Genomic DNA, 24,574 nt, shown 5'->3' on the forward strand with positions numbered 1-24,574 from the left:
TTTGTGGCCTGTGCACAAGTTGGCGCTTCATCACATCAAAATCGGAAAGCAGTCCCCCACATCTTGATGCAAGATGGGAGGCACCATAAGAATATCTGTGCGGGACACTCGATCTGACGGAGATATTGACCCTACCTCTGCGTTCGTTGGCGTCACGAGTTCACCGACGTGCTCGAAAGGGTTTGTCTCGCCGGGTCACATGGTGACATTACTTGCTCCGGAAATAACGGATTTGCTGATCCATTGTCCGTGGTGTGACGACGACGCAGGTGCAAATCGTCATCCTGGCACCTGCTCGAATGCGGAGCACGTTTGCTGGCACTCGACCATAAGTGTCAATGGCTTCGCGTGAGCATCGTTGCTGCAGCCTATGTTGATCAGTTAGTCCCCAATTTTGTGTGTTGCGGATGGGGTAAAGGGTTGTCGAGCCTCTGTCCGTTCGAACTCGCCCTTCAGGCCTCGAAATGCTGTCCGCCCCGGTTCTATGATTCCCTGCCAACGACTCATCGGGCTAGCTCGCGAGATCTCTCGTCCTGTTATTAAACATGCTGGTAAATAGGCTCTAATTCAATAGAGGCTGGTCACCTGCATATAAATTATAGGCATGCATGAGCACACGCTCCACGCCAATTTGGGTTGCAGAAAACCCGGGTCCCCGGAAGGACCAGCCTTCCCCTACAAACCCCCAGGCAGGATCTGCCCGCGAAAGCTACGAAGGGTTCCACCAAAAAAGAAAAGAAAAGAAAAGAAGACCCGGGGCCCAGTGCTGCTCAGCCTACCAATTGCCTTGTGTGACATATGGGAGAAGTCGTTCTCAAAAAATCGGTCCTTGGCATTCATGATCCCCAGAACCGAATACTCTTGCATTGTCGTTCGGTAGAAATAGGCAAGCCCCTCGTCAAGCCGTGCTAGATTCTCCACCTCTGCATGCGATAATTGTCAAACTTTGAGCCTAATCCCCGACACAATTCTCTACCCTTCCAGAATGTCGCAGCAAATATACAGAGTATATTGACGCACTGTCCTCGATTTGCTCCACATCTTTGCCGACGTCGGGGACCTGGGCTCTGCGGAATTTCGTTCTCTCGCTCACAATCAAGCACGTACTAAAAATGCGCAAGATAGTAGGCGGGTTACTAGCCTCCTTTGGAATAGGCAAGATGGCTGTGGTCACACTGGAAGCTGTGGCACGTTCCCCTAGTCAGTCCGGGGGCTCTTAAACTCCTTAGAGCTTGCAGGCTTGAAGGTTGCCGCTGGATGGAAAAGTAATACCACATGGGCCTGCCTCAAAGCACGCCCGTTGTTACTGGGCGGTTCAAAGAGCCACCGTACACAACCCCGCCCTGTCTGTCAGCTTGTCCTTGCAGGCGTTATTTATGCTGATGATGTGTTTGATGTTAGGGCTGAGTCTGGAAGGAGGGTTCCTAATCCGCAACCTGCTTACAAGACCACAACCTCCGCCCCAACTCCGCTCACCTTGGCGGAAATAGCCGAATCCACTATGGGGACGGTGGTCTGTTCATTCGAAGCCAAGCACAATGGCAACTTCAGTCCCAGCGTTTTCCATCACACCGCATTCCTGTGAGGTCCCCAGTTTCGTTGGGTGTCGGTATCACGACAACCTACGCAGGTGACCAGTCTCTATTGGAATACGATGAAAACCAACGTTGTCACCTCGCGGCTTCATGACCACTGTCCCGTTGCATCACGCTGCAGCCGCGCATAGACCGTCAACACACGGTAGTGTTCTGGTTGATGATTCGGTGTTGTGTCCTCTAGTGCTTCTGTTGGGCGCTTGACGAGCTTGGCGAATTTCAAATCTGTCAGCATGGCACATAGCCTCCATTTGAATTAAACCCTGGCGAATCAATTCAAAGTTATATCCCACATCGCAACGCTCCAGCCCCTTTATCACACCATGGTGATTGTGGGAAGGCAGTGATTGGCCCGATTTGGTGCATGTCGTCCCAGAGGCTCATGGCTTTTGATGGGAATGAGTCATGAGAAACAACAAGGGTAGGGGCCCCCGGATCGAGCCTCTGAGCCATAATTGGGATGTGGTGTTTGATGGCCGGTATATAAAAGCAACAGAGATGATATTCGAGCAACACAAATCAGATCCCTCCCCTCCCCTCCGATGTCGCAACAAACAGCAAGTGGTTCGGACCCCTCCGAGAAGCCAGAAAACGCCCCGGTCTCGAGGAGGACGATTGATCCAGAACGGATGGACTCTTTATCGTTCTCCTTCAATCACGATCAGTTACGCATAGACAATACAAGGAAGGAGATTGCCACCGTAGTGACCGTAGTAAGTACTATTTGGCCCGAAACGAGTGACCGAGTTTACCCGAGTCCTCTCGACTCTTTCAGTTGAGCAGGCTTGAAAGTGAACGCGAGAACATGGTACGTCAAGGAACCAACGGTCCTGTCTCCTCGTCCAAATGGTCTGCCCTAGGACTCTAGTGTGCATGATGCCGACTTGATCACAAACTTAGAGAAGGACGCTACGCTGCGTGGGCATGTACGCAAGGGCTTGTTTCTAAAGAGGCGTTTCCCCGGTCCTCACCAATTTCTTCCTAGCTTCGAAAGCTTCGAAACAAGCTGAACCTGCTTGAATGGAGAGCCTTTGCAAGCTCAAAGAGCTTGGTTGCTCTAGACCCCATGGTAGTTGATGTTAGTTCGAGCTCCTCGATTCTTAGTGTGCGTCACGACCCTAAATCTGGTTACAGCGTCTTTTGGATATCCAAAAGGAAACGGCATCGTCAGTTGGAGCTTTAGCAGCTCTAGGTGCGTCGCTGTCACTGAGCATACTGTATTCTGGGACTCGTGGGGGTAGGTCTCCTTTCCTGCTGAGTCTCATGATATCAGCTCACAAACCCATCGGCAGATATGTGGGCCTTTTTCGTAGGTATGCATACTTCGCTTGTTCATCGTTTGTGTTTCGCTCACAAGCCTTGTTTACTAATCAACCCTTTCGGCTCCAGCTTGGTGGTTTTTCATCATTGCTCTGGCAATCGTAACATCCCTAGCCTTGTCCAGTGTTGCAAGCGGCTTGCTATCCGGGTCTGATCTCCTTGAAACCCAAGCGAGCGATGCCTCACTCGGTCTTTCAGCAGCAACTTCAAAAAATTGGAGAATTCAGCGTCTTGCAATCGTCCTTAATTTTATTTGTCTATTCTCCATAACGATGGGGTTTGCTTCGTTTTGCGGGGCTGTGGCTGGATTTTCACTGACGGATGAGCTGCATGGTAGTGGTCCAAGAGTGACCGCTGGCCCAGACCTTGGACCGCGAGGCATCAGGCTTTGGGCAAGAATAGTGACGTACATCATCATCGGGGTCTTGGGTTTGACACTTAGTGGCTCATACCTATATCGAATGAAAGTACGGCCCCACGGCCGAAGTCATTCTATTTGAACGAAGAGCAGCATTAACCGATGGATAACTGCTCAACAGTGTATGCCGAAATCCTTGTTCACTCCTATGTACTTATACTAGAGCGTGCGATAGCTACGTTGATGGCCTCGGCTGAATGTGTTATTGACTGTTCGCATGAACGAATATCTATGTTGCCAGCACAGACCAGATGGCAGGAAAGCGTTTTATCCATAGGGGCCAATATCCTGCCTAGGAAATCGTGTGGCAGAAACGTCGCACCGTCACGGTGTGACCGTGTATATAACAGAATGAATTGGCCAAGCACACACGGCGTTATCAGCCTTGAGGTTGCAGAAACGTCATCGCCTCCGCTTATAGTATGGGCGCGGCCGTGGCATATGTACCGAATGTTTCAAATCGTTTCCAGTTTCTCTGGCCGGTCGGTTCGAAGGCGCCGGCATATGTGGTAGTTTACGCTCCCAGCGCGAGCGCAATTACATAACAAAAGGACTACCCCAGCGCCACGCTCCACCCTTCAAGGTCGAGCATGGTTCTGGCGATTTTTGCTGTTACGCGTGTACTAGTTACGCAGTTAGTGCTAAGACGAATTGATTTACTGCAGTGCCATGTGCATGTGGGTTGCAGAAACGCCTACTCACACATGCCTGCGTGATGGACTCGGCATGGTATACCCGAAAGCACACGCAGGATCTTTGAACTCTTCCAATTCCCTACGTCAATTTGAAGGCGCTGACATATGCAGTGCTTCACGCTCCAGAGCAATAACTACATAGCTAGGGCACCAAGCTTCATTTCAGAGTCAAGAATTGAATTGATTTGCGTATGTTGCCCTGTACGACTCCTCATGGTACTATACTCGAAGACACAGACAGGCAGTGATACTCGACAGCTCTCTCATGCACTTCTGTAGTTCGGAAGCGCGTTGGTGCTGTCCCAGGCTGCCTTGAAGCGGTAAATTACATGTCACTGGCAGAAGAGCTAGTATCCCTGCGCTTATACTTGCTCCCCTCTTGATGATGTCTTGCGCGGTTCTGTTCATCCTGTTGTCACATCTGACTACAGAACTTGAGAGCTAAATGTTGGGCGCCACTACACACATCGTTCCTTGGTGTTCAGCTTTGGCACAACGGTTTTGGATACTCTGAACAAGCGGATCGATCACGAAGACTCAGGCCCCTTTTGCGCAGATCAATGGCTAGCTAGGCAGCTAGGCCCCAAGTATGAAGTTAAGCTTGGTCCTGTGCTTGATAGGGCAGTGATACCCTGATGGAGAAATTGAGTGTCAGCACATGAGGCTGTGGCACGGCACATGGCATCAATGATCCCAGGCCCGGTTTTTTGAGCTTGATATCCATAGTTTAGTACTTTCTGTCTCGACTAATTACATTCATTAGGGATTGGATACCACGCGTGGCTTCCGATATAGCAGCTAGAGGAAGCTTTCACGTAGCGCCCTTTGGACACTTGATCATGAATGTACTGGACTACGGAAGTTGCACAGTCATCACGAAAACCCACAGCCAGTACTGCCGTTACTTGCACGTATTCAAGATGGCACTGAATTACGGCATGATCATCAGGGATTTACGCATGCTGAGGGATGAACATGATGCTTACCTGTTCCTCTAAATCATGAAGACATATCCATCACGACTTGGTCCGCCGTGCGCGAAACCGGTACCGGGGAAAAGACTTGAACCCAAGGATGCCCTGGACGAGGCTTCTATCCGTTCTTCGGTTTGTCCTCTCCTCGGTCTGTTTTCTGCCAAAGAACCGGTGCCGGGGGATGACTTGGTTTCAAGGGTGACCCGAACGGGGGTTATGTCCTCTCTTTGCCTCTCAATTCTGTTTCTGCGGAAGAACCGGCGACGGGGAGAAGACTTGGGGTCAAGGATGACCCGAACGGAGGTTCTGTCCTCTCTTTGCCTTTTTCTGCGGAAGAATCGGCGACGGGGGGAAGACTTGGATCCAAGGATGATATGGAAGAAGCCTTTACCCCTCGCCCTATCTGTTCTCTTCGATTTCTTTTTTCTGCCCCTCGCCAGGTACGCCGCTATAGCAGTCATACATCCTATCCGCTCGATGTGATCTTGCCTGCGCTTGTCCTCTTTACGTCTAAGTTCAATAGCTTTTTCTTCTTCCCGCCTTCGCCGTACGCGAGCTATCCATCTTGTGAACTTGCGGAACTTGGAGGGAGAGGAAGATGTAGTCTTGGAGCGCGAAGGCCGTGACGGGGGCGAAGAAGGGGATGTTCTCTTCGGTGCTTCAAAGGTGACCCTTCTACTGCTTGAAGGGGAGTTTACGACGTGTCTGAAGAATGCGAGACGCTCGGGATCCTAGTGGTTCATGCCAGTAGTTCAAAGAGGGTGAAAATTAAATTTTAAAAAAATGGCAACACGACACGTCTCCAACGTACATACCTCGTGAGGATCACTCGATTGTACAGTGTGGGACACGACATTCCCAGAAGCATCTATGACAGGAGAAATGTGAATCGGCGCATGTGTCTCGGAAATCATCTTCCCTGTTCTCCTGTCAATCGCTCTACTTGACGTTACGACGTAATGGGCGCCTGGATACTTGTCCGGCCGGAAGAAGGACGCATCTCCATGGTGCACATTTGACATGATAAAAAAAAATCTTAAGGTGCACAGGATGCTTTCAAGGCCTGAAATTCCCAAGGGGGGACGCGAGTGTAGGTATTGTTTGAAGGTGGTGAGTCAGGAGCTGCTGAGCGATGAATAATAGGGGTCTGGGTTAAGAAAGTCGGGGTTTATATAAAAGTATTAGGATGTTGACGGGGCTCGGAGTGGCGTCGGTAGTGATCAGACCAAATGATGCCACTAATGTGCAGCAGATCCGTCTCCGAATGCTCATCCACGGACAACAGTTTTGGTTGTACTATGGCTGGTTGTATGCATAAAAACAGTCATAATAATAAAGTCGTGGCTGTTCAACATGTAAATTTGAAATTTAAAATTATGGTTGCGACCATGTAGCGGAGTTGTCCGAATTACCTATGTTGTTATATAATGACTTTCCGGAGTTTCGGCTCCAGGAGAATCAACCATCGAGAAGGCGCTCCAACCTGTAGGGCTGGCCTTTAATGCGTTATCTACCACGTTTCTCCTGGTCCGACCTCGGAAATTGCTTTCAGGTGCACGAGGAATATACCTGGCGCTAACCGAGGAATGAGCTCTGCATCCGGTGAAGCAGCCTCGCTACCTGCGCATGGAGGCTAGCCCAGACACTAGTTAATAAGAACATCAAGGAGGCCCCTAGATCCTTTTTTGAACTCTTAACAAACCCCTTTCCTCAGCACTCAAACTCCATTGTAGTCTCCCTTCAATGTGGTGCAAAGCTAACACCAAGAATGCACCGAAACCCTCGGGAGCAATGAACATGGGCTATGACGACATCTGTTCTCTGCTCGAATGTCTATCTATTTCCACAGACGAACTTCTCGCAAGTGACGCCATCCAACCCAGATCCCTGAGCACTCAGATGGTCGTTGATGATGCCATCTATACTCCACCTCCACCGATCCCCGTAGCCATGGGGATCGGTCCCCCTTCAAACAATACATCAGGTACACAAAGCTCGGTAGAGTGGTATCGGCAGTTATTATCTGCGACACGGGACGAGGTTCAGGTTGTTTTAAAGAGGGTACGTGAGCACTTCACTTTGTCTCAGACATGTGGATGACCTGAACGGAAAAGCTTTGTTTGCTTTCTCAGATGAGAGAGTTGGAATTTTCGAAAGAGGTAGGCTAGCCCATATCGACGTTCTCAATTTCATTCACTTCCTGATCTCTCCCCCCGCGCGCGCGCGCGACGACTTCGAATTTCAGACTATTCAATACCCCGATCTGTTCGGCCAAATTCAGAACTCACAGGAACGAGCTATTTTAAGCGAACGTGTAAATGTTACTGCCCAATTCTGCAGGGATTTTTGGGCTGACTTTTTTTCGATATCTAGCTTGCTTTGCTAACGCATCACCAGGATGCCCTCAGCGAAGCTCTGTACATCGAAGAGACCATGCTATATTACGGCGAGTGAGAGTTCATATACGGATACTCAATCAATTCTGTGGGTTATATACAGTATGTAGAACACCAGGATGGACTGATCATGTAATACATTGTCATACAATCACTACCGTTCTCCGCACCAAACCGGCACGACTTTTCCCGGAGGGAAAGGGTTCGTGGTTCGCACTCTGTAGTGGAAAGATAGTTCTTATCGTGGGTTTCTTCTACCACGACAAACGGCGATGCGACGATGTTCGAAAGGGCTCTCTGCGGAAGCGTTGAACGACGTAGTACAATGCCTGGAAAAGGAACCCAAGTCGCGGAGATCTTCAAGGCGTTTGTTGTTTTGCTCGGGTCCCACCTGAGCTGCGACTGAGAGGGACCGTGTCGTTGACATGCAGGGTGCATCAGTAGATGTACAGTACGTCGCAGATGAACCAGAGGGGTAAGATTCTAGAAACTCAACGCTGTAGTTGCATCATGCGATGTAGTTTTCTGCGGGAAGAAGATACACAATCAGAATCGATCCACTTCTCCGGCACTTCCTTCAATTGACCATTCGAGCTCAGAGATCATTACTCGTGTGGCCAACTCTGATCGGACCGAAAGGCCACTTGGTCGCAAATTAGAGACTCCCTCAAACACTTGTAATCCTTGAAAGCTCCTCCATGGATGAGCAACAAACGAACCTCTGGATGTTCAGCTCCAGGGACAAGCATAGCGAATTAGAAGTAAGGGGAAAGAACGGCTGTTGCTATTTATCTATGCCGCAAGCGGCGAGCTGCGAGGAGGGGGACCCCAGCGTAAATACATAAGAATGAGGGCAGAATCAACAACATAAGAAATAGTGCGTACACTTGTACGCGCTTTATCTTGGTCTTCCATTTGGTTGAGAGTCACACAGAGAACAATAATGCACAACTTCGTTGTAGCTCAGCCTGGGGAAGGTAAGCAATGATAACAAAACGAGTTGGTGGCCATCGACGAGCATCCCACATATTAGTCAAAGATGAGAGAGCTGTGAATATATTACAACTTGAAGCATACACATGGGTCGACAAGATACAGTTCGATTAATGCTGAGCAGCGCGAGCTTTGATTTCCTTGACCTTCTCCTTTGCAGAGTAGACTTCGGAAGGCTGAGCCATTCCCTGCCGCGAGGCCCAGAAAGAACCATTCTCACTAGGAGTATAAAGCTCTACGAGGGACATCGCGGAGAATATCAGTCTTGAGATCCGATGAGCAAGGAAGCCTGATACGTACTCGTTTGCTGGTCCTGGCGGACGTTCAACCATGGCTGAGGCGTGTTTCGCTTATCGACGATGATATCTGGGTTGTTACGGAGGTAGTGAGAGCCGAACCTATTCCTATCTTCAAGATCGATTCGTGAGACGTAATGGTATGTCAACGCACCATGTGGCTCCAGCAATGCCAGCGCCAACCGCTACAAAGAGAGGCGCAAGTGCAGGGTTACTATAAGGGAGTTTTGGAGCGATGGATCGTGAGTGAACACGTCGACAGGGTTGCCACGTCTCAGCGGCATCGATAAGGAGGCACGCACCGAGCAACAAACGACATGGTGAACAGGCAATCGATGGAAAGGGTGAGCTAGAGAGTGTGTCACGGGAGACCGACTTTGGCTACCAAAGCAGAGTTGAAAGGAAACAAAAAACGGGGAGAACTGAAATGGGGAGAGGGCGCATTGGGCCTTTGCCCTCTTATAGGGAAGTTACCCCACATTCAACAATTCAATGGGTCATCAAAACTGAATCGTTGCCAATGAGTTGATTCATTTAAATTGGCAGCAGTGACTTGACCCCGCAAATTTTGATTGAAACAACGGAGATAAGGACTTTCAAACTCCGATTACTCGCTTGTGTGGTGTGCTCAACGTCTCTCGGAAATAGATGATTGCTGACACATAATATGCGGCATCCCACCGATCTCGGATATGAGCCAAGTCCACCAGCAGCTGCAGGCTTGCACGTTTAAATTGCGCCAGCACCCCTTTGAGCCAAATACCGACCAGAAAGGAACCAGCCTCATTAGGGATTGCGAGTCCTCGAAGCTTCACGAACACGTACTGTGTGCGCCGACCAACGTCGCCATTCGACCAACGTCGCCATTTTAGAAGTGTTTCCTGTTCTGTCGCTGACTGGCGCTCGACGTGTGACCGGCTGCACGTGGCAGGAAATCTTCGCGCCGGCACACCGCTCATCCCAACATGCCCTTTCGCATTTTCGAGGGCGTGTGTACGGGTTGTTTCGAAATAGCGCATCGCATTACACTGAATACATTTCAGAAGACCTCCCTTTATGAGCCAGGACAGGACTGAGTTGCCAACGAGCACATGGGATTTTCGAGCAAAGCCAGGTATGAGTCCGCATGCATCCCAGCCCGTTCGGAGCGTAGATCCCTTTCGTCCCTCAGGCCACTGCGACGCCTTGCGGCGCATGCCAGCCCCAATTCCCAGGTGGTTTGCTTCGGCGCAATACAGTCTCTGCTGGGGTTTCCGACAATAGGGAAGAAATATGCGCGGCCGAGGCAGAAATACACAACACGCAATACATCGCATGACATTATATGGGCTCCGAGTCACCGACGCTAGTACGATGAGCCCCCGCCGCTGCAAGAACAATCGCCACTGATACGAAGCACGTACTGAAGCATAGATTCGTTTCGCACATGATACTGTGAAAGCGTGAATTCATCTTCCAAAACCTTTCCCTCAAAGAACAAACATTGAACATCTGGATGAATGCCCTCCTTCTGCCAGAATTTCCTCTTCACTTGTCCCACCGTGTCTGACGATTCCACCTCCAATGTTATCGTTCTTCCAGTGATGGTCTTCACGAAGATCTGCATACCACCACGAAGACGGAGGCTGAGATAAAGCCTGGAGTTGTCCCCGATCCCGTATTCAGACAGCGTACAACTGCCCTTCAATTGTTTCCCCATGAATGTGAGACGCTGTAGGTCTGTCGGGATAAAGGTGCGGGCTTCGATCTTCGCCCTTGTATGATTAACTGTGCTAGAGGGCGTTACGTCCAGCATCGTCGTCTTTCCCCCTAACCTAGAATGATCAATTTCGATGAGCGCTTAAAGTCATTTGGTGTGATGTGTTGCACATACATGCCAATGAAAATTTGCATAATCGCGAAGCTATTGGTGCCAAATAATGCTCCGGCACCGTCAAATTCCTTTCCAGTTACGCTGACTCGTCTATGCAGAGCCTGGTGGAAAGGGGGTGATACAATTTCAAACGGCCTAGCGCACCTTTATAAAGGCCGATCATGGGCAAAAGTGTACAGGGACTGCTCCGAATGTAAAGGTTTTCCGTGTACTGTTGCCGTACTGCATTGCGCCCGGCTGACTTCCAAGCACAGCGCTGCACATTCGATCAGCAACGTTGGGCAGATCATAAATGTGGTCACAGTAACGGCGACTAGTGTGTTGGAGCGTTGTGATTGGCTGGGAGAAGCAAATGCAACGTTATCACCACATTGCAGCGACTGGAACGGAAATCAAAGTGCGTGCAACCGGACTTCCGTCAGCGCAATTGAGACCTCACGAGTCACGATCGTGACAACGTAGGAGCGGGTTTCCCCGACGAACTCAATGCGCCTGCACGATGCGCTGCTCTATTATGTATGAGATTATTGGCATGAGATATAAGAGCAGTGACTGATGCATAGATGAACCTAGGCGCTCAGCCGACACGTACTTGGAGATCGACGCATATGTCAAGGGGAGGCTCGTCGTTAAACCTCGACGATGAATGCGAGTCGAGGCTGCCAAGTTCGCTAGTGCATTGAAGGCCTGGCTTGGACCTAAGTCTTCACGCGGTTGCCCCTATTAGGTCTTTGACGTCTGTAGGGAGGCTGACGCGGTGTATCAGTGGCGACACCCATGGTGGCCCCTTAAGTCGGCTGGCTGGAAGGACTGCAGGTCCAAGTCCCGCGGTCGTCTCGAGTCTTCATTTCTCTTGCCCCACTCTCCCTTATATCTACCGCCCTTCCACCGCATGTGAATTTGATGCCGTACGCTGGCTCTACATTGTATTCTGCAAACTAGGCCACTGGAACCCTTCAATGCCCCTTTAACGCCCTTTGCTATCTTTTTATTCATTAGTCTGTCCATCAAGACGTGACCCCCGCCCACTACACGACGTGGGAGCCCTTTATGATGGTACCTATTCACCAGGGCCGCCAACCGGTACTCGGATACCACCTCGGGCAAAATCGCGCCACTCTCGCAGCCTACCTGCATTATACCAACCCGCCTCCGCCCAATATTGGCGCCCCCGAGCCCCAGTGGCTGGCATACCCCCTCTCAAGTCCCCTTCATTCATGATTTTCATTACTCTTCGCTCCTCTTCCCCGGTGATGATAATGGGTTTCTCAACCCTACGTAATTTCGCCTGCTGGCAGAACTTGCATTGACTCCGAACATACCCCAACTCAGCCTCCACACCCAACCTGGAGTCAAGGACTCAAGACCTCTCACCCAGCATGGGCACCGGTTTAGACACGCACAAGCTTCGAACGCGGCATCCCACATCATTCCCTCGCACCAACGCCGGCTGTCACCACGAGTCCAACCCCGCATGACTGTCTCTTTTTTTTTTCTTGCCCATTTTTACACCACATGTAGCCCATACTGTCTTCTACTTACACCAATTCTTTACAACCACCTCCTCTCCATAAATACCCCTCCTGACCATGTTTGACTTCACGATAATCTAGCATGTGCCAAAAGGCACGGATCCGGACTTCAAAAACCACCCACCCGTTCGCCCAACCCTGAAAGACGCAGAACGACGAGAAAAGCTACTTTAGGAGAACTCTGCTAGCCTCTATGACTGCGTAAAGGTGCTCCGACTTCCCTAAACTAGGATACTGGTGCTGGCTATTCCGCGATGGTTCGGTTACAAGCCCAGTTTCTCGCGAGGGAGTTGTCGTGGAACCGGAGCTCTCTTTCTGCCTTGAGTCGATTTGGATTACTGGCACTAGAATCTCCCTCGTCAGCTTTCTCAGGGTGTTGGATTTTCGATTATATGTGCTCGGTGGTCCACGCCATACTTGGGGTTCCCATGTCAGCTCGGGCGCGGCTAAGCTTTCTTTGTTATCATGGTCCTCATTTTCAGAATGGCGCTAATTACCTGGACCACGTCCCTCCCTGACCTCCGCTTTCCCTCCCTCCCTTCCCTCTTCGCATTATCTCCACCTACACACCAAACATCGGCTACCGTAGGCCGACATAAAAACTAATAATAGAAGGAAAAAAACGCCGGTACAGTAACCGATGGGGGCTCTGTAACCTTGCACTTATTCTGGGGTCACTTTTGGGTGCCCAACAATATTCCAGTGGGAAAGTGACCTGCAACCCTGCATGTACTTCGTTAATATTCATGGCACCAATCCTCTTGGAGTAAAATGACACCGGCAGTAACCCCATGTAGACTGAGTGTGGACCCAACACTCGTGTCTTTCCTCCCACTGCGACATGGGGAAACTTGATTTACAGATGATACCTGTTCTATTCGGTTTCCTGGCGTGATAGATCCATTTGACATGGATATCAAGTGACTACAGAACTCCCTTATAGGAAACTTGTGATTGCAAGTCCATGCATGCATGGTTGTACTCCTTATGGTCTAGCAACTGAGCTCTGCGTCGGTTATGGATTAAAACTCTTTCAAGCCACCCGCAAGTGTTATATTCAGTATGTACATACACTCCGCGATCAGTTTTCTTCTACGCCCCTTATTGCACAGGATAACCACGCAAGTATTATCATTCGGTTCCCTGTTGCTCAAGTGCCTGATCAAGGAAGCTAGGAGCCAACCCCAAAACTCATATTGCACATTAGGATGGCTGGTAAGAGTGTAGGGGCTCCAAACTTTGTGCAGCACTTTGACACCTAGGGCTTACGCCGGTCGTGAACTGATCACAATTGACTCTGATGATCGATGGTACGTACACGTGGGGGGTGATTCTCCTAGCGATTCTTCCATTGGCCTCTCCCTCTGGTCGGACAGAAAATCTCATGAAATCTAAATTTCTTTCATAATGTGCTAATGCAGCCACGTATGTGCAAAAGTAACCTATGCATTCCGAATATTCTCCCAGCCTGAGAGACGTTGCTCCTGCGCTACATTGGCACTTGTTCCTATCTTTCCTGTTTCTGACGGCGTAACCCATTTGATTAGTGGGCCCCGCGGACATACATATTTGTTGACAAACAAGTTTTGCGCGTGACCATAGGTACGTCCAAGCCAATTTAGCCCAATAAAGGCACCCGTATGTAGTGCAGAACAAATTTCCTTGTACGGCTGCACTTTAACCCTTTCGGGTAACTCACCTTGGGCTGTATGATCAATATTGATGTCCTTGCGGCTTCGAAGCTGCCCGCGTTCAAGCGGATAATTCCGAGTGGTTCGGAAAATTACGGAAAATCTGTGACCTACATACAAGTAGAACTGTACCTACATCTCGATCGGGCTTCCTGCCGTGAAATTTGGAGTTCTTTCCAGAAGGGTGATTGTACTCACCTTGGGAAGTATGTACCGCTTATTTTTCCAGTTCAGGACCCTCCCTCTTCCCTTGTCTGGGGTTGGAAGGGTCAATTACTCAGATGCATGGGAAACATGCATGCGCACATGCAGAAATTGCACCGGCATTCGAATGTCCGTCAAATTTGCAAAGAAAGGAATGGCCCTGCGTGCGAAAACGATATGATAGGCGTCAGAAAATAGTTGTCGTTAACGGGTTGAATCTGGACATCTTGACCGCAATTGAAAGCAGCGATCCGCAAGAGCCGGTCGAATTAACTGGATCGACAATTCCTGTTACCCGCTCCCTAACAAAGGTGTCCTGATTCAAACTAAAATATATTGACATGATCCTCTATTCCTTTCATGTCTGTCACTTCCTGGTGAGGGCTCAGCCATAGAAGCTTCCAGTGGCACAGACTCTCAAACTAGAAATTGAATTTGTGCAAAGACACCAGATCGATAGGGACATCGTTGTTTACAGAAATAGTCTTCACGTGAAGACTCCGTTCGCAGACCAGAAGGAGAACAGAAACATCATCAGGAACTTCCGCAGGCACATAAAGGAAAGGTGAAGGTCACGTTGCACCAAGATCGCCGTCATTTTTGGACCCCCCCACCCCTCTTGAAATTTAAAGGCCAAGAAGAGCCAAAAGGGCAACAAGGATCCCGATAACGTCGAGGTGAAGCTTGAGACTATTAAGGAGGGTTAGTCTTCGTTTGGGGGAGTCGTCAAGATTGGATACTTACGCAGCCACGAGTGGGTCCAAGATCGCGGGGCAAACGACGGTGATGATGACCTTAACCCACGCGGTGATGCAAGCGTCGAGTTGGAGGATCAAGGTGAGAACCAGGATGGTAGGGTACTTGAGGATCCCCACGCAGATTCCCTGTGCCAAGTTGTATCGTGCTCAGCGTGATGACTTGTATGTGTGTGTGTCGAATTTTTGCAAACGGACGTACCACAATAATATTGACAATGATATCGATGCAAGCTTTGATGATGACTGTGACGGTGCAGTTGGGAAGAATCTTGATTGTGGCGCAGAGATCAGCGGAAGCCTTGATGGCGGCAATAATCTTCGCGACGATAGGTCCGGGAGCATTCGTGCCATCTGCGTTAGCGTGAGCATCCTGGTAGAATGGTTCTTTTGACGACAACACGAATGCTTACCTAGCTGAAGAATCAGTGGGCCAACCACCACGTTGAGGGCATCAAGGCAATCCTTGAGATCCTGGTCGCAATCTTTTAGAAATGGTGACAATGAATTTCCTTGAGATTTTCCGAGTCAAGATGGGGGGGGGACGTACTGCAAGGATTCTCCGGAAAATGGGTGCGACGAGTCAGACCATTGACCTCGTTGCTGGTGACATCGCCCAGACCACGCACAACGACGTCGTGCTTGTCAATGGGGTTCGCACAGGCAAAGAGGCCAAAGGACACAACCAAGAGGAGGAGGGATACGATGCGCTTGGAGAACATTGTGGCGTTATTGGAGAGCGGTGAAGAGCTTAGAGTAAAGAAGGCACTTGACTCTGAGGAGAGTGTGGTACTACGTCCTCATTCTGTTTTATACCTTGTTGTCGGCTCCTTTTCGGTCTACCGAGTATGTCAAACGTAGGGGAGTGTACATAGTATGCTGGAGAAGGTTCGCTGGTATGAATGGACGTCTACCGATCAGGCAGCTCGGCTCACGAACAGAAATGAAAGTGAAGCGGACGGTCTCAGGGGTGCCTCCCTTGGCATTGAAAAAAATATGGATGTCCAATGTGAGTAAAATAAACCTGCGAACCATCTAGCCGCGATTGTTCACTCAATGAGTTTGAAATTTAGATCAGCATATTTCGTTAAATGCAGCAGAAGCGATGCTCAAGGGTCTTTCAGTTCCCAGGGCGGTCCTTGGAGTGAGAGTGTCGAAACCCCACGAGTCCAGCGATTGTCCGAAGTTTGCTCAAGCACAGCCCAACCAGGTTAGAGGTCACCAGGCAGATTCCAGGTAGAGTGACTTTCCTCAAACCCCTGATAGTTCAGAAGTGCTCTACGACACGATGCAGCTTGCAGATTATGGGGAAAGGCCGCCTCTGATTTCTGCAGTAAATGTCACGCAGAAAAAAAAGCCCAGATTTTGAAGATAAACATGTCCCATAGACACCCGAAGCATCTGTCGCGCTCTGAAGAGTCCCCAGAATCAAACTGGCACGCCGAATAGGGCCGCAAAGGTTGAGGTGATCCTGCTTAAAAAAGACATTAAACGCAAGACGGGCTCACATCGTCACATCATGTGACGTACGTCTGGTGGGAAAATGCCTTGTACTTGTCGACCACTAGTACTATTCAACCCTAACGGTGGACTTATCTCTGTGCCTTGGCGACATTGGCAAGTGGTAGTGATCAGCGCTACAAACACAACATAACCTAACTCGCAATCAATATATTCCAATTTGAATCGGGTTGGATTGGGGATTGGTTAGTGAAGTTGCTGATCTCTACAACCTACAGCACCTACTTGTCATATTCACCGGGCGCTCATCGGTCGTCTCTCGCTTCCCGCACTCTCAGCTCACCTGCAGCATCAATATGGTCAAATAGTCCAAATTCAACGCGGCGATTATGTATATCCTGATGGCAACTATGCAAAACACCACCCATCGACTTCAGGCAGGCGTTTGCCCAAGCCGTTCTGTGGGGCCTAAGGGGAGCGGTACGTTAGAAAAAACACTTATGAAGTGCTTTCGTGTTCTGTGGGCCCCTCCCACAACCGTACAGTTAGTCAGGATGGCTCGGGCACGCTCACAAGTACCTATTGTCATTAATGGACCGTCCATCTCCAGCTCGGGTATGAGATAGCGGAGACTTAGGCGGGGAGCTTCTCACTTGTTCGGATCGGTTATATACCCAGATTCTGCTTCTCTCTCCCTGTACGGATTTGGCACCTTAATTCTGGGAGAGTCTTCTGACCGACTCCGCCGACCTAAGAGTTGGCACTCGCTATCCCACCCGAGACCGCTCTGCTGGTCAAACCCTTGGGTGAGAGAACGATTTCCACCCCTGCTTCTTCACGTGTTTCGCACACGCTTTTGCGGGTCTTTGCGTTGGGTGATGATGATCCTTAGGATATGGAAACCACTAAAATCGTTTTATGGTAACTCAGCATTGCCCCAAGTATAAGGAAATGTGGAACTCAGACCCACATGTTCGGACTTGGTGCACAAGATTCACCGGATACACTGTAAGTCATTCCGCCGCGTGCCTCCAACTTTGTTACAAACAATTATTGACCCATGGATTTCCTAGGCAAGGGGGGTGCCAATGCTTCCGGAGTAGATATTTATCAATGCCCGCACCCTCCATGGCGGAAAGTGGGTCGAAATGCACTAGCGCCCATTTATGCCGCTATCTATAATTCCTCAACTGAGTTGACAGCACTAATTGATCTTGTACTCTTCTCCCGCCTCAATCTCCGGTAGGCGACTCTTTCTAAGTCCACGAATGATGCTCGTGCCGCAGTGCAAGACATTGACAGCCCGGCTGACGTACAATTATTTCAAACCTGCGCTGTCCAAGGCAACGTCTACCACCATGTCACGCTAGGCGGCTAGGCGTGGTTCTACCATGGGCCAAGAAAGAATGGTCATTACAAAATTTTCCCTGAATTTGCTGATGCCCTATTGAAGACCGTCAGCAGACCCCACAGGTCCCCCCCTACGCAGATACAGAATTGTGTGGTTTACCTCCTATGGCAAGGTTGCTTTTTTTCGATGAAGTTAATGCTGACCCACCGCCGTATGCTCGCTGTACGTCGCTAGCATCTGCACAAAACGTACTCAGCCGTTCCTTTGGAGATGGGTCGCACCCCCGAAATCAGATCTAGGTAGTTTGCATTAGGAACACGTCGTTTCTGTAGTTTCGAGGGTGTGCGGGAGCAGATTCGGGGATCACAGCCGCCTCGCACCTCATCAGGTCCCCAGCTCTGGGGGACTCCTCGTCGGGCAAACGATGAGTTAAAACCTTCCAAGCCACCCGCAAGCATTCGATATATATGCGTCTCCGCAACTGGTTCTACCCTATTGACACTACTAGCGGCTAGGCGCCCACCTCCATATTGCACGTTAAGACGCTGGTGAGTGTGTGGGGGCTCTCACGGAACTTTGCGCATCTCACACACCACGGCACTTTGGCATGGTCATTGGTTCCTCGGATTCACCGAAGACGTTGGCCTTTCTCTATCTGCCCAGCTTGTGACGATCCCCCTGTGTGGTGTTCCCTTGCCAAGGGGTGGGATTAAGTAATTTATCCATAGCTAGAAAGCCGTGGTCCAAATGCCCCTGAAAATGAGCACCCATTTGAGCGGAACGTGCGGGTCATATCGGCAAACTTTTGCGTTGTCATATATACGTCTAGCTAAGCTTCTCGGGTGCCAGTTTTGCTCAATGAAGGCACTCGTAGTGCGGGACGATTCGCCTGTTGCGGCCGCTTTTTTCATCCCTTTCGGGTAACTCGCCTGGGGTTGTATGATCTTGATGCCCTGTGGCTTTGCGCGTGTTCAAGCCGATAATTCCCAAACTTGCATCTTCCCTTGTAACTTCCCGATAGTAGTAAAACTGTGCCCAAGGAGTACCTAGAACACATCGGTCGGGCTTCCTGTAGGAGTTATTCCCAGAAAAGTTAGTCGTGGGGCTGCACCGTCTATTTTCCGAGTCTTGGAAGCTCCTATAGAATAATTATTATGTAACGAGGATAGTGCCTGCTGTCCTTTTCGGTTCTCGCCGCACCAGGCCCTTCCTTATCTTCTACCCTTGTTTGGGTAAATCGCTCGTCGATCAGATGCATGCATGGGAAACGTTCTTCGAATCAAATATAAGATTTCAATATTACATGATGTCACAAGCCTGTGGCCCTCTGTGATTCCGACCACGTATTCGAGGGGGGGAGGAGCATTGGATGCCAGATATCAGTGCTTTGGATTAAACATTGCTGGCAGTTCGCAATGGGGTGAACTTTGTAAGCGCGTATCTTTCAAAAAATTTCCTCAGTTGGTCCCGTGAAACCGTGCCGGAGTTCGAACATCCGTCAAATTTGCAAATGACAGGGCACGCGGTTGGCCTTGCATGCAAAAACGAGGCCTCAGTGGTTGGATTTGAACATTCTAGCCGCATTGGAAGCACCGATTCGTGGGAGAACTAGACAAGTCCGTCTCCGCTCTGTCCCCATTCAAATTGAAATATGTTTGATCCTCTATTCCTTTCAAGACATTTGAAGTATTACAATAATGACCATTTCTTCATGAGGGCTCAGCATCACCCCTTGAGCCACAGAAGCATTGACTCTCAAACCAGAAATAGCATTGTGCAAGGACATTGCATTGTTTACAGAAACGGGCTTCGCATGAAGACTTGTTCGCAGACCGGAACGAGAACAAGAGATCGCCAGCCAATTCTTTGAAATCCCAGGCACACAGGGGAAACGGGAAGACGAGGAGAGAAGTTATGTTGCACCAAGATCGCAGGATCGCGGGGGAAAATGATCTTGAGGAGGTCCTTAACGAACGCGACGATGCAAAGGTCGAGTTGGGCGATCAAGAGGACAACCAGGAGCGAAGGGTACCTAAGGATGCCTACCCAGATTGTCTGTGAAAGTTGTATCATCCTCAGCGTGATGACTTGTATCGAGTTTGCAAACATACATACCACAATGATATTCGCAATGATAAAAATGCAAGCTGATATAGTGTTGTTGACGACGTGGGGTGGAAAACTTTGACTGTGCCACGATGATATTAGCAGCGGCGTTAATGGTGGCAATAATTTCCACGACGATGGGCTTCGCACAGGCGAAGAGGCCAAATGGCACGACCAAGAGGGAGATGATGCGATGCGCTTGGAGAACATTGTGGCGTGTTTAGAAAACACCGAGGAGCTTAGAGCAAATAAGGTAGTTGACTCTGGTCCTAGTCCTCTTTCCATTTTACGCCTTATTGTCGGCTCCTTTTTCGGTGCACCGAGCATTTCGAACGTGGGTGTGGGGAGAGTGTGCATAGCATGCTGGAGAGAGTTCTCTGGTGTGAATGGACCACCGCCACCGCCTATCTGGTTCAACCCACGGACGGAGATGAAAAATATGATAGACGATCTCAGGAATGCCTCCCCTCGGCCCTAAAAGAATATGGGTGTCCAACGTGAATAAAATAGACACGCATCCCCATTTTAACCACTTATAGATGCATTTTGTGCTTGGGATTCTTTCGCTCACTGAGTTTGAAATTTGGACCAGCGTAATTCCCTAGATGTAGCAAAAGCACGTTTGAACACTTAGGGCTTTCCTGGGAGTGAGAGAGTTAAACAACCACTGGCCACAAGTCAACGAATGGTTCGAAATCAGTGGGGTAAGCAGAGAGCCCAACCAGATTATTAAAGTCACCAGGTCTACTAACATTTCCTGATCGATAGTTGGTGGAGAGCTCTACGACATGTCGATGCAGCATGCAGTTTGAAGGGTAGTTTATGGAAAAACGCCGCCGCCCTTTGCACTGGTTCTAGCTCTTGCAGCAACTTTGTTTCGCAAGAAGCCCCAAATTGCGAAAGATGAACATATGTATATTCCAACGCCTTGGAGCATCTTTCGAAGCGCCGCTCTAAAAAGACCCCCCCCCCCAAATCAAATGGGTACGGTGGATGTGGCTGCAGAGATGATCCTGCATCAACCCCAGGACGTTTTGCTTACATCAGCGGATATATCATAAGTATATCTAGGTCGTTCTTGGTGAGCTGGTTGATCAAAGACATGAACGGGCATCCGCTGTTTAGGCAGCATTCCGATGCCAGTACTGGTGCGAACTTGCGGCGGGCTACGGTGACTGATACTGGTGTGGCGGCGCCAGGTCGAGCATGCACACAGGGGACGTAAGGAACAAGTTTGGAAACTCACTTGGCTGTTGTTTGTCTTTCCCACGCTTTGCTTAGTGTTATGGAAGCTGTCCAAAATTGTTCTAATTGTTATGGAGTACTACGATATCCAACGACTTGCTCAGTTTTACATAACATCCGCTTTCATTGGAAAATTATATTATTAGCCTTGTTGCGCGCTTGTCGACAATTCCTTCGACGTTTCCTTGAACTGTTTAACATAGCAATTGCCCATAGCAACCTCACCCGGTTCCGACGCATCACCATAGATCTATGTCTTTGTATATCTTGTGGGAGGCATTTGAAGCATGGGGAATGGGAGGGAAGATGAAAAAAAAAAAAGCTGGAGACGGGAAGGCTGTTATAAATGACAATAGATTTCAGCCAACTAGAGGCTAGAACGTGGTATCTAAATAACGGCGTAAATGGGCGCTAGCGAATTTCGACCCGCTTTGAACTGTGGTCGAGGAGGCCTTGATAAATATGTACTCAAGTAGCATTGGCGCCTCTTGCGTAGGAAATCCATGGTCAATGATGATAATCGTTGCCACAAAGTGGGACGCGGAAGGACTTGAGGTGTATCCGATGAATCTTGTGCTTGAGCTCGAGCATGTGGGATCTGAGTCCCACGTTGCCATGGACTGCATCGGAATGGAGCAATGCTGGGCTGTTCTACTAGGAAACAGTTTAGGGTCAATCAAGTCCTTTCCATGACCTAAAGATCATCACTCAGTGCAACAACCGCGGGGCATGAGAAGCAGGATGAAATCGTTCTCTTCCCTTTAGGCTGAACAACAGATGGGTCTCGGGTGGGATTGCCAACTCTTAGGTTGGCGGAATCGGTCAGAAGCTCTCCCAGAATTACGGTGCCACAAATAAGTGCAGGAGCGAGATGCAGAATTTGGATGTGTGGCCGACCCGAACAAGCGAGAAGTCCCCACTTACGCTATTCCTCACCCGAGCTGAAGAAGGAGCGCCCGTAAAATAACAGTAGGTACTGGTGAGCGCACCGTCCTGGCTAGTCGGAAGGGCTGTGACAGGGCTCACAGAACCCGAAACAGGGCATAGCCTTTTCTTCCAACGTAACCGCTTTTTGTACCCCCATTGAAGGGAACTCCTGGCCGCCTGCGTGCATGGTTGTGGTCATGTTCATCAGGATACAAGTTGTAGAAATTGGCAACACTGCCCACTCTAACCCGATTCTGAATTGGACTCTGTCGTGCTTGGGGCAGTGGGCTGATCACGACCACTTGCCAAGGTTGCCAAGAGCCAAGCCCATCACTGGGTCGACAGGCACAAGAGAATTTTCCCACCAGACGTGTGGAGACTCAGAAAGTCCCGTCTCAGGGTTGTTGATTCATGAAGCTGCCATTGCCAATGAAAGCGGATGAGTGTTGCCGGAACGACCACGTTCGCTGATGTAAGCAAAACGGGGGGTCTATTCCGGTTTGTTTTGCTTTTTTTACGTTTAGGCAGGATCACCTCAACCTTTGCAGCCACATTCACCGTGCCAGATTGATTTGAGGGTCTCTTTTTAGGGCGGCGTTTCGAAATATGCTTTAGGCGCCTATGGGACATGTCCGTCTTCTCAGGCTAGGGCTTTTTTTTTGCTGCAGTAGCATTGCTGCAGAAGAGGCCGCGGCGTTACCCACAATCGTGCTTCAATCTGCATGCTGCATTGTGTCGTAGAGTACTCCCTCGTAGAAAAACTCTGAGGAAAGTTTGTCTGCCTGGAATCTCCCTGGTAATCTTAACCTGGTTGGGGTCTGCTTGAGCAATTTGCTTCGGACAAACCGATGATTCGGGGGTGGTCCTCGACTCTCTCACTCCCAGGAAAATCCTAGAGAGTCGAAAGGCGCTTGAGCGCGCTTCCGCTGCATCTAAAGAATTGCGTTGATCCAAATTCGAAACTCGTTGACTGAACGATCGCGATTGACCCTCCATGCACAAATGTTTCTGCAAGTGGTTAAATGGAGTGCATCCTTATATTGGACACCCATATTTGTCAGGGGCACTCCTGATATCGTCTATTACAGTACTTTCGTAGGCTAAGCTACGAGTTCATTTACACCAGAGAACCTTCTCCAGCATACTATGTACACTCCCCTACGTTCGATTGGGCCGAAACGGAGCCGAAAACAAGGCATAAAACAGAACGAGGACTAGGGCCACACTCTCCTCAGAGTCAAGTGCTTTCTTCGGTCTAAGCTCTTCACCGCTCTCCAACGCCACAATGTTCTCCAAGCGCATCGTCTCCCTCCTTCTCTTGGTTGTGTCCTTTGGCCTCTTCGCCTGTGCGAACCCCATTGACAAACACGACGTCGTTGTGCGTGGTTTGGGCGACGTCACCAGCAACGAGGTCAATGGTTTGACTCGTCGCACCCACTTCCCGGAGAATCCTTGCAGTGCGCTCCCATCTTGACTCGGAAATCCCAGGGATTTCATTGGCACTTTTTTTTAAGATTGCGAACGGGACTTTGAGGATGCCCTTAATGCCCTCAACGAGGTGGTTGGCCCACTGATTCTTCAGCTCGGTAACCATTCGTGTTGTCGTCAAACCATTCTACCAGATGCTCACGTTGACGCAGACGGCTATAATCCTCCTGGACCTATTATTGGGGATATTACTACCGCCATTAGGGCTTCCGCTGAGCTCTGCGCCACAATCAGGATTCTTCCCAATTGCACCATCACGGTCATCATTTCAGCCTGCATCGATATCATTGTCAATATTATTGTGGTACGTCCGTTTGCAGAATCGACACAAGTTATCACGCTGAGCACGATACAACTTGGCGCAGGGAATCTGCGTAGGCATCCTCAAGTACCCTACCACCCTGGTTGTCAGCTTGGTCCTCCAACTCGACACTTGCATCACCGCGTGGGTTAAGGTCATCATTAAGATTGTTTGCCCCGCGATCTTGGACCCACTCGTGGCGGCGTAAGTATCCAATCTGACGGCTTCCCAAACGGAGACTAACCCTTCTTAATAGTCTCAAGCTTCGCCTCGACGCTGTCGGTATCCTTGTTGCCCTTTTGGCTCTTCTTGGCCTTTAAAATTCAAAGGGCGTAGAGGGGTGGGGTCCGAAGTTGATGGCGACCTTGGTGCGACGTAACCTTTACCTCCCCTTCCTTTGTGCCTGCAGTTTCAAAGAATTTCCTGACAATGTTTCTCCTGGTCTGCGAACGAGTCTTCACATGGAAACCATCTTTGTAAACAACAAAGTATCAATCGATCTAGTTTCCTTGCAAAAATGCTGTTTCTGGTTTAAGAGTCCGTGCCACTAGAAGCTTCTATGGCTTCGAGGGCTGATGAGCCCTCATCGGGAAACGCTCAAACCGAGACACCTTTTGTTGGAGCGGAACCGAGAATTGGCCAGTTCTGGCTGATTCCTGCGAATCTGCTGTTTCCAATGCAGCCAGATCTGAATGTCCACATCTAACGGCGGGTAGTTCCTGATGCTATCATTGATTTTGAGAAATTACCTTTCTTGTATGCAGGGCCAGCTGCGTGCTGCGTGCCCTGTCTTTTGCAAATTTGATGGACGTACGATGCCTGTGACATCATGTAATATTGAAATCCTGTGGAAGATGTTTCCCATGGTTCTGACGATACCAACGGGAGATTGGCCCTTCTGGGCCCAAACAAGAGAGGAAGAGAAGCCTGGAACGGTGAGGGGCCAAAAGGGC

The 24,574-nt window shown here is 49.6% G+C and overlaps 9 protein-coding genes across 9 annotated transcripts; 4 read left to right on the forward strand and 5 right to left on the reverse strand.

Moving 5' to 3' along the window:
* Nucleotides 1-381: 381 nt before the first annotated feature.
* Nucleotides 382-1,277, reverse strand: EI90DRAFT_3017897 (uncharacterized protein; the record flags this gene model as incomplete). Its single annotated transcript, XM_039057159.1, has 4 exons — nucleotides 382-533; nucleotides 780-923; nucleotides 1,021-1,106; nucleotides 1,177-1,277. The coding sequence occupies 4 exons, from the start codon at nucleotides 1,275-1,277 to the stop codon at nucleotides 382-384; spliced, it is 483 nt and encodes a 160-aa protein (XP_038913832.1).
* A 537-nt stretch (nucleotides 1,278-1,814) lies between these two features.
* EI90DRAFT_1637765 (uncharacterized protein) lies at nucleotides 1,815-3,252 on the forward strand. The gene is made up of 6 exons (XM_039051986.1): nucleotides 1,815-2,308; nucleotides 2,371-2,403; nucleotides 2,456-2,521; nucleotides 2,581-2,673; nucleotides 2,730-2,908; nucleotides 2,985-3,252. Exons 1-6 carry the CDS (start codon nucleotides 2,138-2,140, stop codon nucleotides 3,067-3,069), a joined length of 627 nt encoding a protein of 208 aa, XP_038913833.1. The 5' UTR covers nucleotides 1,815-2,137; the 3' UTR covers nucleotides 3,070-3,252.
* Nucleotides 3,253-4,738: 1,486 nt separating this feature from the next.
* On the reverse strand, nucleotides 4,739-6,348 carry EI90DRAFT_3290753 (uncharacterized protein). Its single transcript, XM_039067243.1, has 3 exons — nucleotides 5,818-6,348; nucleotides 5,015-5,733; nucleotides 4,739-4,954 (listed from the first exon to the last, which is right to left on the reverse strand). Exons 1-2 carry the CDS (start codon nucleotides 6,022-6,024, stop codon nucleotides 5,023-5,025), a joined length of 918 nt encoding a protein of 305 aa, XP_038913834.1. The 5' UTR covers nucleotides 6,025-6,348; the 3' UTR covers nucleotides 4,739-4,954; nucleotides 5,015-5,022.
* A 397-nt stretch (nucleotides 6,349-6,745) lies between these two features.
* EI90DRAFT_3126542 (uncharacterized protein) lies at nucleotides 6,746-7,456 on the forward strand (the record flags this gene model as incomplete). The annotated part of the gene is made up of 4 exons (XM_039063924.1): nucleotides 6,746-7,063; nucleotides 7,135-7,161; nucleotides 7,248-7,316; nucleotides 7,376-7,456. 4 exons carry the CDS (start codon nucleotides 6,746-6,748, stop codon nucleotides 7,454-7,456), a joined length of 495 nt encoding a protein of 164 aa, XP_038913835.1.
* Nucleotides 7,457-8,501: 1,045 nt separating this feature from the next.
* On the reverse strand, nucleotides 8,502-10,580 carry EI90DRAFT_3126543 (ubiquitin-related domain-containing protein; the record flags this gene model as incomplete). Its single annotated transcript, XM_039063925.1, has 5 exons — nucleotides 8,502-8,626; nucleotides 8,692-8,789; nucleotides 8,842-8,901; nucleotides 10,091-10,501; nucleotides 10,561-10,580. 5 exons carry the CDS (start codon nucleotides 10,578-10,580, stop codon nucleotides 8,502-8,504), a joined length of 714 nt encoding a protein of 237 aa, XP_038913836.1.
* EI90DRAFT_3066184 (uncharacterized protein) lies at nucleotides 10,226-11,037 on the forward strand. The gene is made up of 2 exons (XM_039060936.1): nucleotides 10,226-10,501; nucleotides 10,561-11,037. The coding sequence occupies exon 2, from the start codon at nucleotides 10,561-10,563 to the stop codon at nucleotides 11,020-11,022; it is 462 nt and encodes a 153-aa protein (XP_038913837.1). The 5' UTR covers nucleotides 10,226-10,501; the 3' UTR covers nucleotides 11,023-11,037.
* Nucleotides 11,038-14,532: 3,495 nt separating this feature from the next.
* EI90DRAFT_3066191 (uncharacterized protein) lies at nucleotides 14,533-15,736 on the reverse strand. The gene is made up of 6 exons (XM_039060937.1): nucleotides 15,682-15,736; nucleotides 15,293-15,621; nucleotides 15,156-15,227; nucleotides 14,945-15,096; nucleotides 14,732-14,871; nucleotides 14,533-14,677 (listed from the first exon to the last, which is right to left on the reverse strand). The coding sequence occupies exons 2-6, from the start codon at nucleotides 15,462-15,464 to the stop codon at nucleotides 14,614-14,616; spliced, it is 600 nt and encodes a 199-aa protein (XP_038913838.1). The 5' UTR covers nucleotides 15,465-15,621; nucleotides 15,682-15,736; the 3' UTR covers nucleotides 14,533-14,613.
* A 3,451-nt stretch (nucleotides 15,737-19,187) lies between these two features.
* Nucleotides 19,188-20,407, reverse strand: EI90DRAFT_1638180 (uncharacterized protein). Its single transcript, XM_039051987.1, has 3 exons — nucleotides 20,083-20,407; nucleotides 19,670-20,023; nucleotides 19,188-19,609 (listed from the first exon to the last, which is right to left on the reverse strand). The coding sequence occupies exons 2-3, from the start codon at nucleotides 20,015-20,017 to the stop codon at nucleotides 19,349-19,351; spliced, it is 609 nt and encodes a 202-aa protein (XP_038913839.1). The 5' UTR covers nucleotides 20,018-20,023; nucleotides 20,083-20,407; the 3' UTR covers nucleotides 19,188-19,348.
* A 2,598-nt stretch (nucleotides 20,408-23,005) lies between these two features.
* Nucleotides 23,006-23,941, forward strand: EI90DRAFT_3066214 (uncharacterized protein; the record flags this gene model as incomplete). Its single annotated transcript, XM_039060938.1, has 5 exons — nucleotides 23,006-23,289; nucleotides 23,347-23,418; nucleotides 23,473-23,624; nucleotides 23,686-23,825; nucleotides 23,878-23,941. Exons 1-5 carry the CDS (start codon nucleotides 23,118-23,120, stop codon nucleotides 23,939-23,941), a joined length of 600 nt encoding a protein of 199 aa, XP_038913840.1. The 5' UTR covers nucleotides 23,006-23,117.
* Between the last annotated feature and the right edge of the window lie 633 nt (nucleotides 23,942-24,574).

The sequence above is a fragment of the Cantharellus anzutake genome, assembly GCF_015039405.1.
Source record: "Cantharellus anzutake strain C23 chromosome Unknown EI90scaffold_38, whole genome shotgun sequence".
Taxonomy (NCBI): Eukaryota; Fungi; Basidiomycota; class Agaricomycetes; order Cantharellales; family Hydnaceae; genus Cantharellus; species Cantharellus anzutake.

Excerpts from the sequence above, each read along its gene's own strand:
- EI90DRAFT_3066184 (XM_039060936.1), top strand. The coding sequence starts at position 10,561 with ATGCCAATGAAAATTTGCATAATCGCGAAGCTATTGGTGCCAAATAAT.
- EI90DRAFT_1638180 (XM_039051987.1), bottom strand. The coding sequence starts at position 20,017 with ATGCACACTCTCCCCACACCCACGTTCGAAATGCTCGGTGCACCGAAA. Across the intron at positions 19,610-19,669 it reads TCATTGCGAATATCATTGTG|ACAATCTGGGTAGGCATCCT; the intron begins GTATGTATGTTT and ends CAACTTTCACAG.
- EI90DRAFT_1637765 (XM_039051986.1), top strand. The coding sequence starts at position 2,138 with ATGTCGCAACAAACAGCAAGTGGTTCGGACCCCTCCGAGAAGCCAGAA. Across the intron at positions 2,404-2,455 it reads AAAGTGAACGCGAGAACATG|GACTCTAGTGTGCATGATGC; the intron begins GTACGTCAAGGA and ends GGTCTGCCCTAG. Across the intron at positions 2,674-2,729 it reads TAGACCCCATGGTAGTTGAT|CGTCTTTTGGATATCCAAAA; the intron begins GTTAGTTCGAGC and ends ATCTGGTTACAG.
- EI90DRAFT_3290753 (XM_039067243.1), bottom strand. The coding sequence starts at position 6,024 with ATGTCAAATGTGCACCATGGAGATGCGTCCTTCTTCCGGCCGGACAAG. Across the intron at positions 5,734-5,817 it reads AATCGAGTGATCCTCACGAG|GATCCCGAGCGTCTCGCATT; the intron begins GTATGTACGTTG and ends ATGAACCACTAG.
- EI90DRAFT_3066191 (XM_039060937.1), bottom strand. The coding sequence starts at position 15,464 with ATGTTCTCCAAGCGCATCGTATCCCTCCTCCTCTTGGTTGTGTCCTTT. Across the intron at positions 15,228-15,292 it reads TTTTCCGGAGAATCCTTGCA|ATTGCGACCAGGATCTCAAG; the intron begins GTACGTCCCCCC and ends CATTTCTAAAAG. Across the intron at positions 15,097-15,155 it reads CCCACTGATTCTTCAGCTAG|ATGGCACGAATGCTCCCGGA; the intron begins GTAAGCATTCGT and ends ACGCTAACGCAG.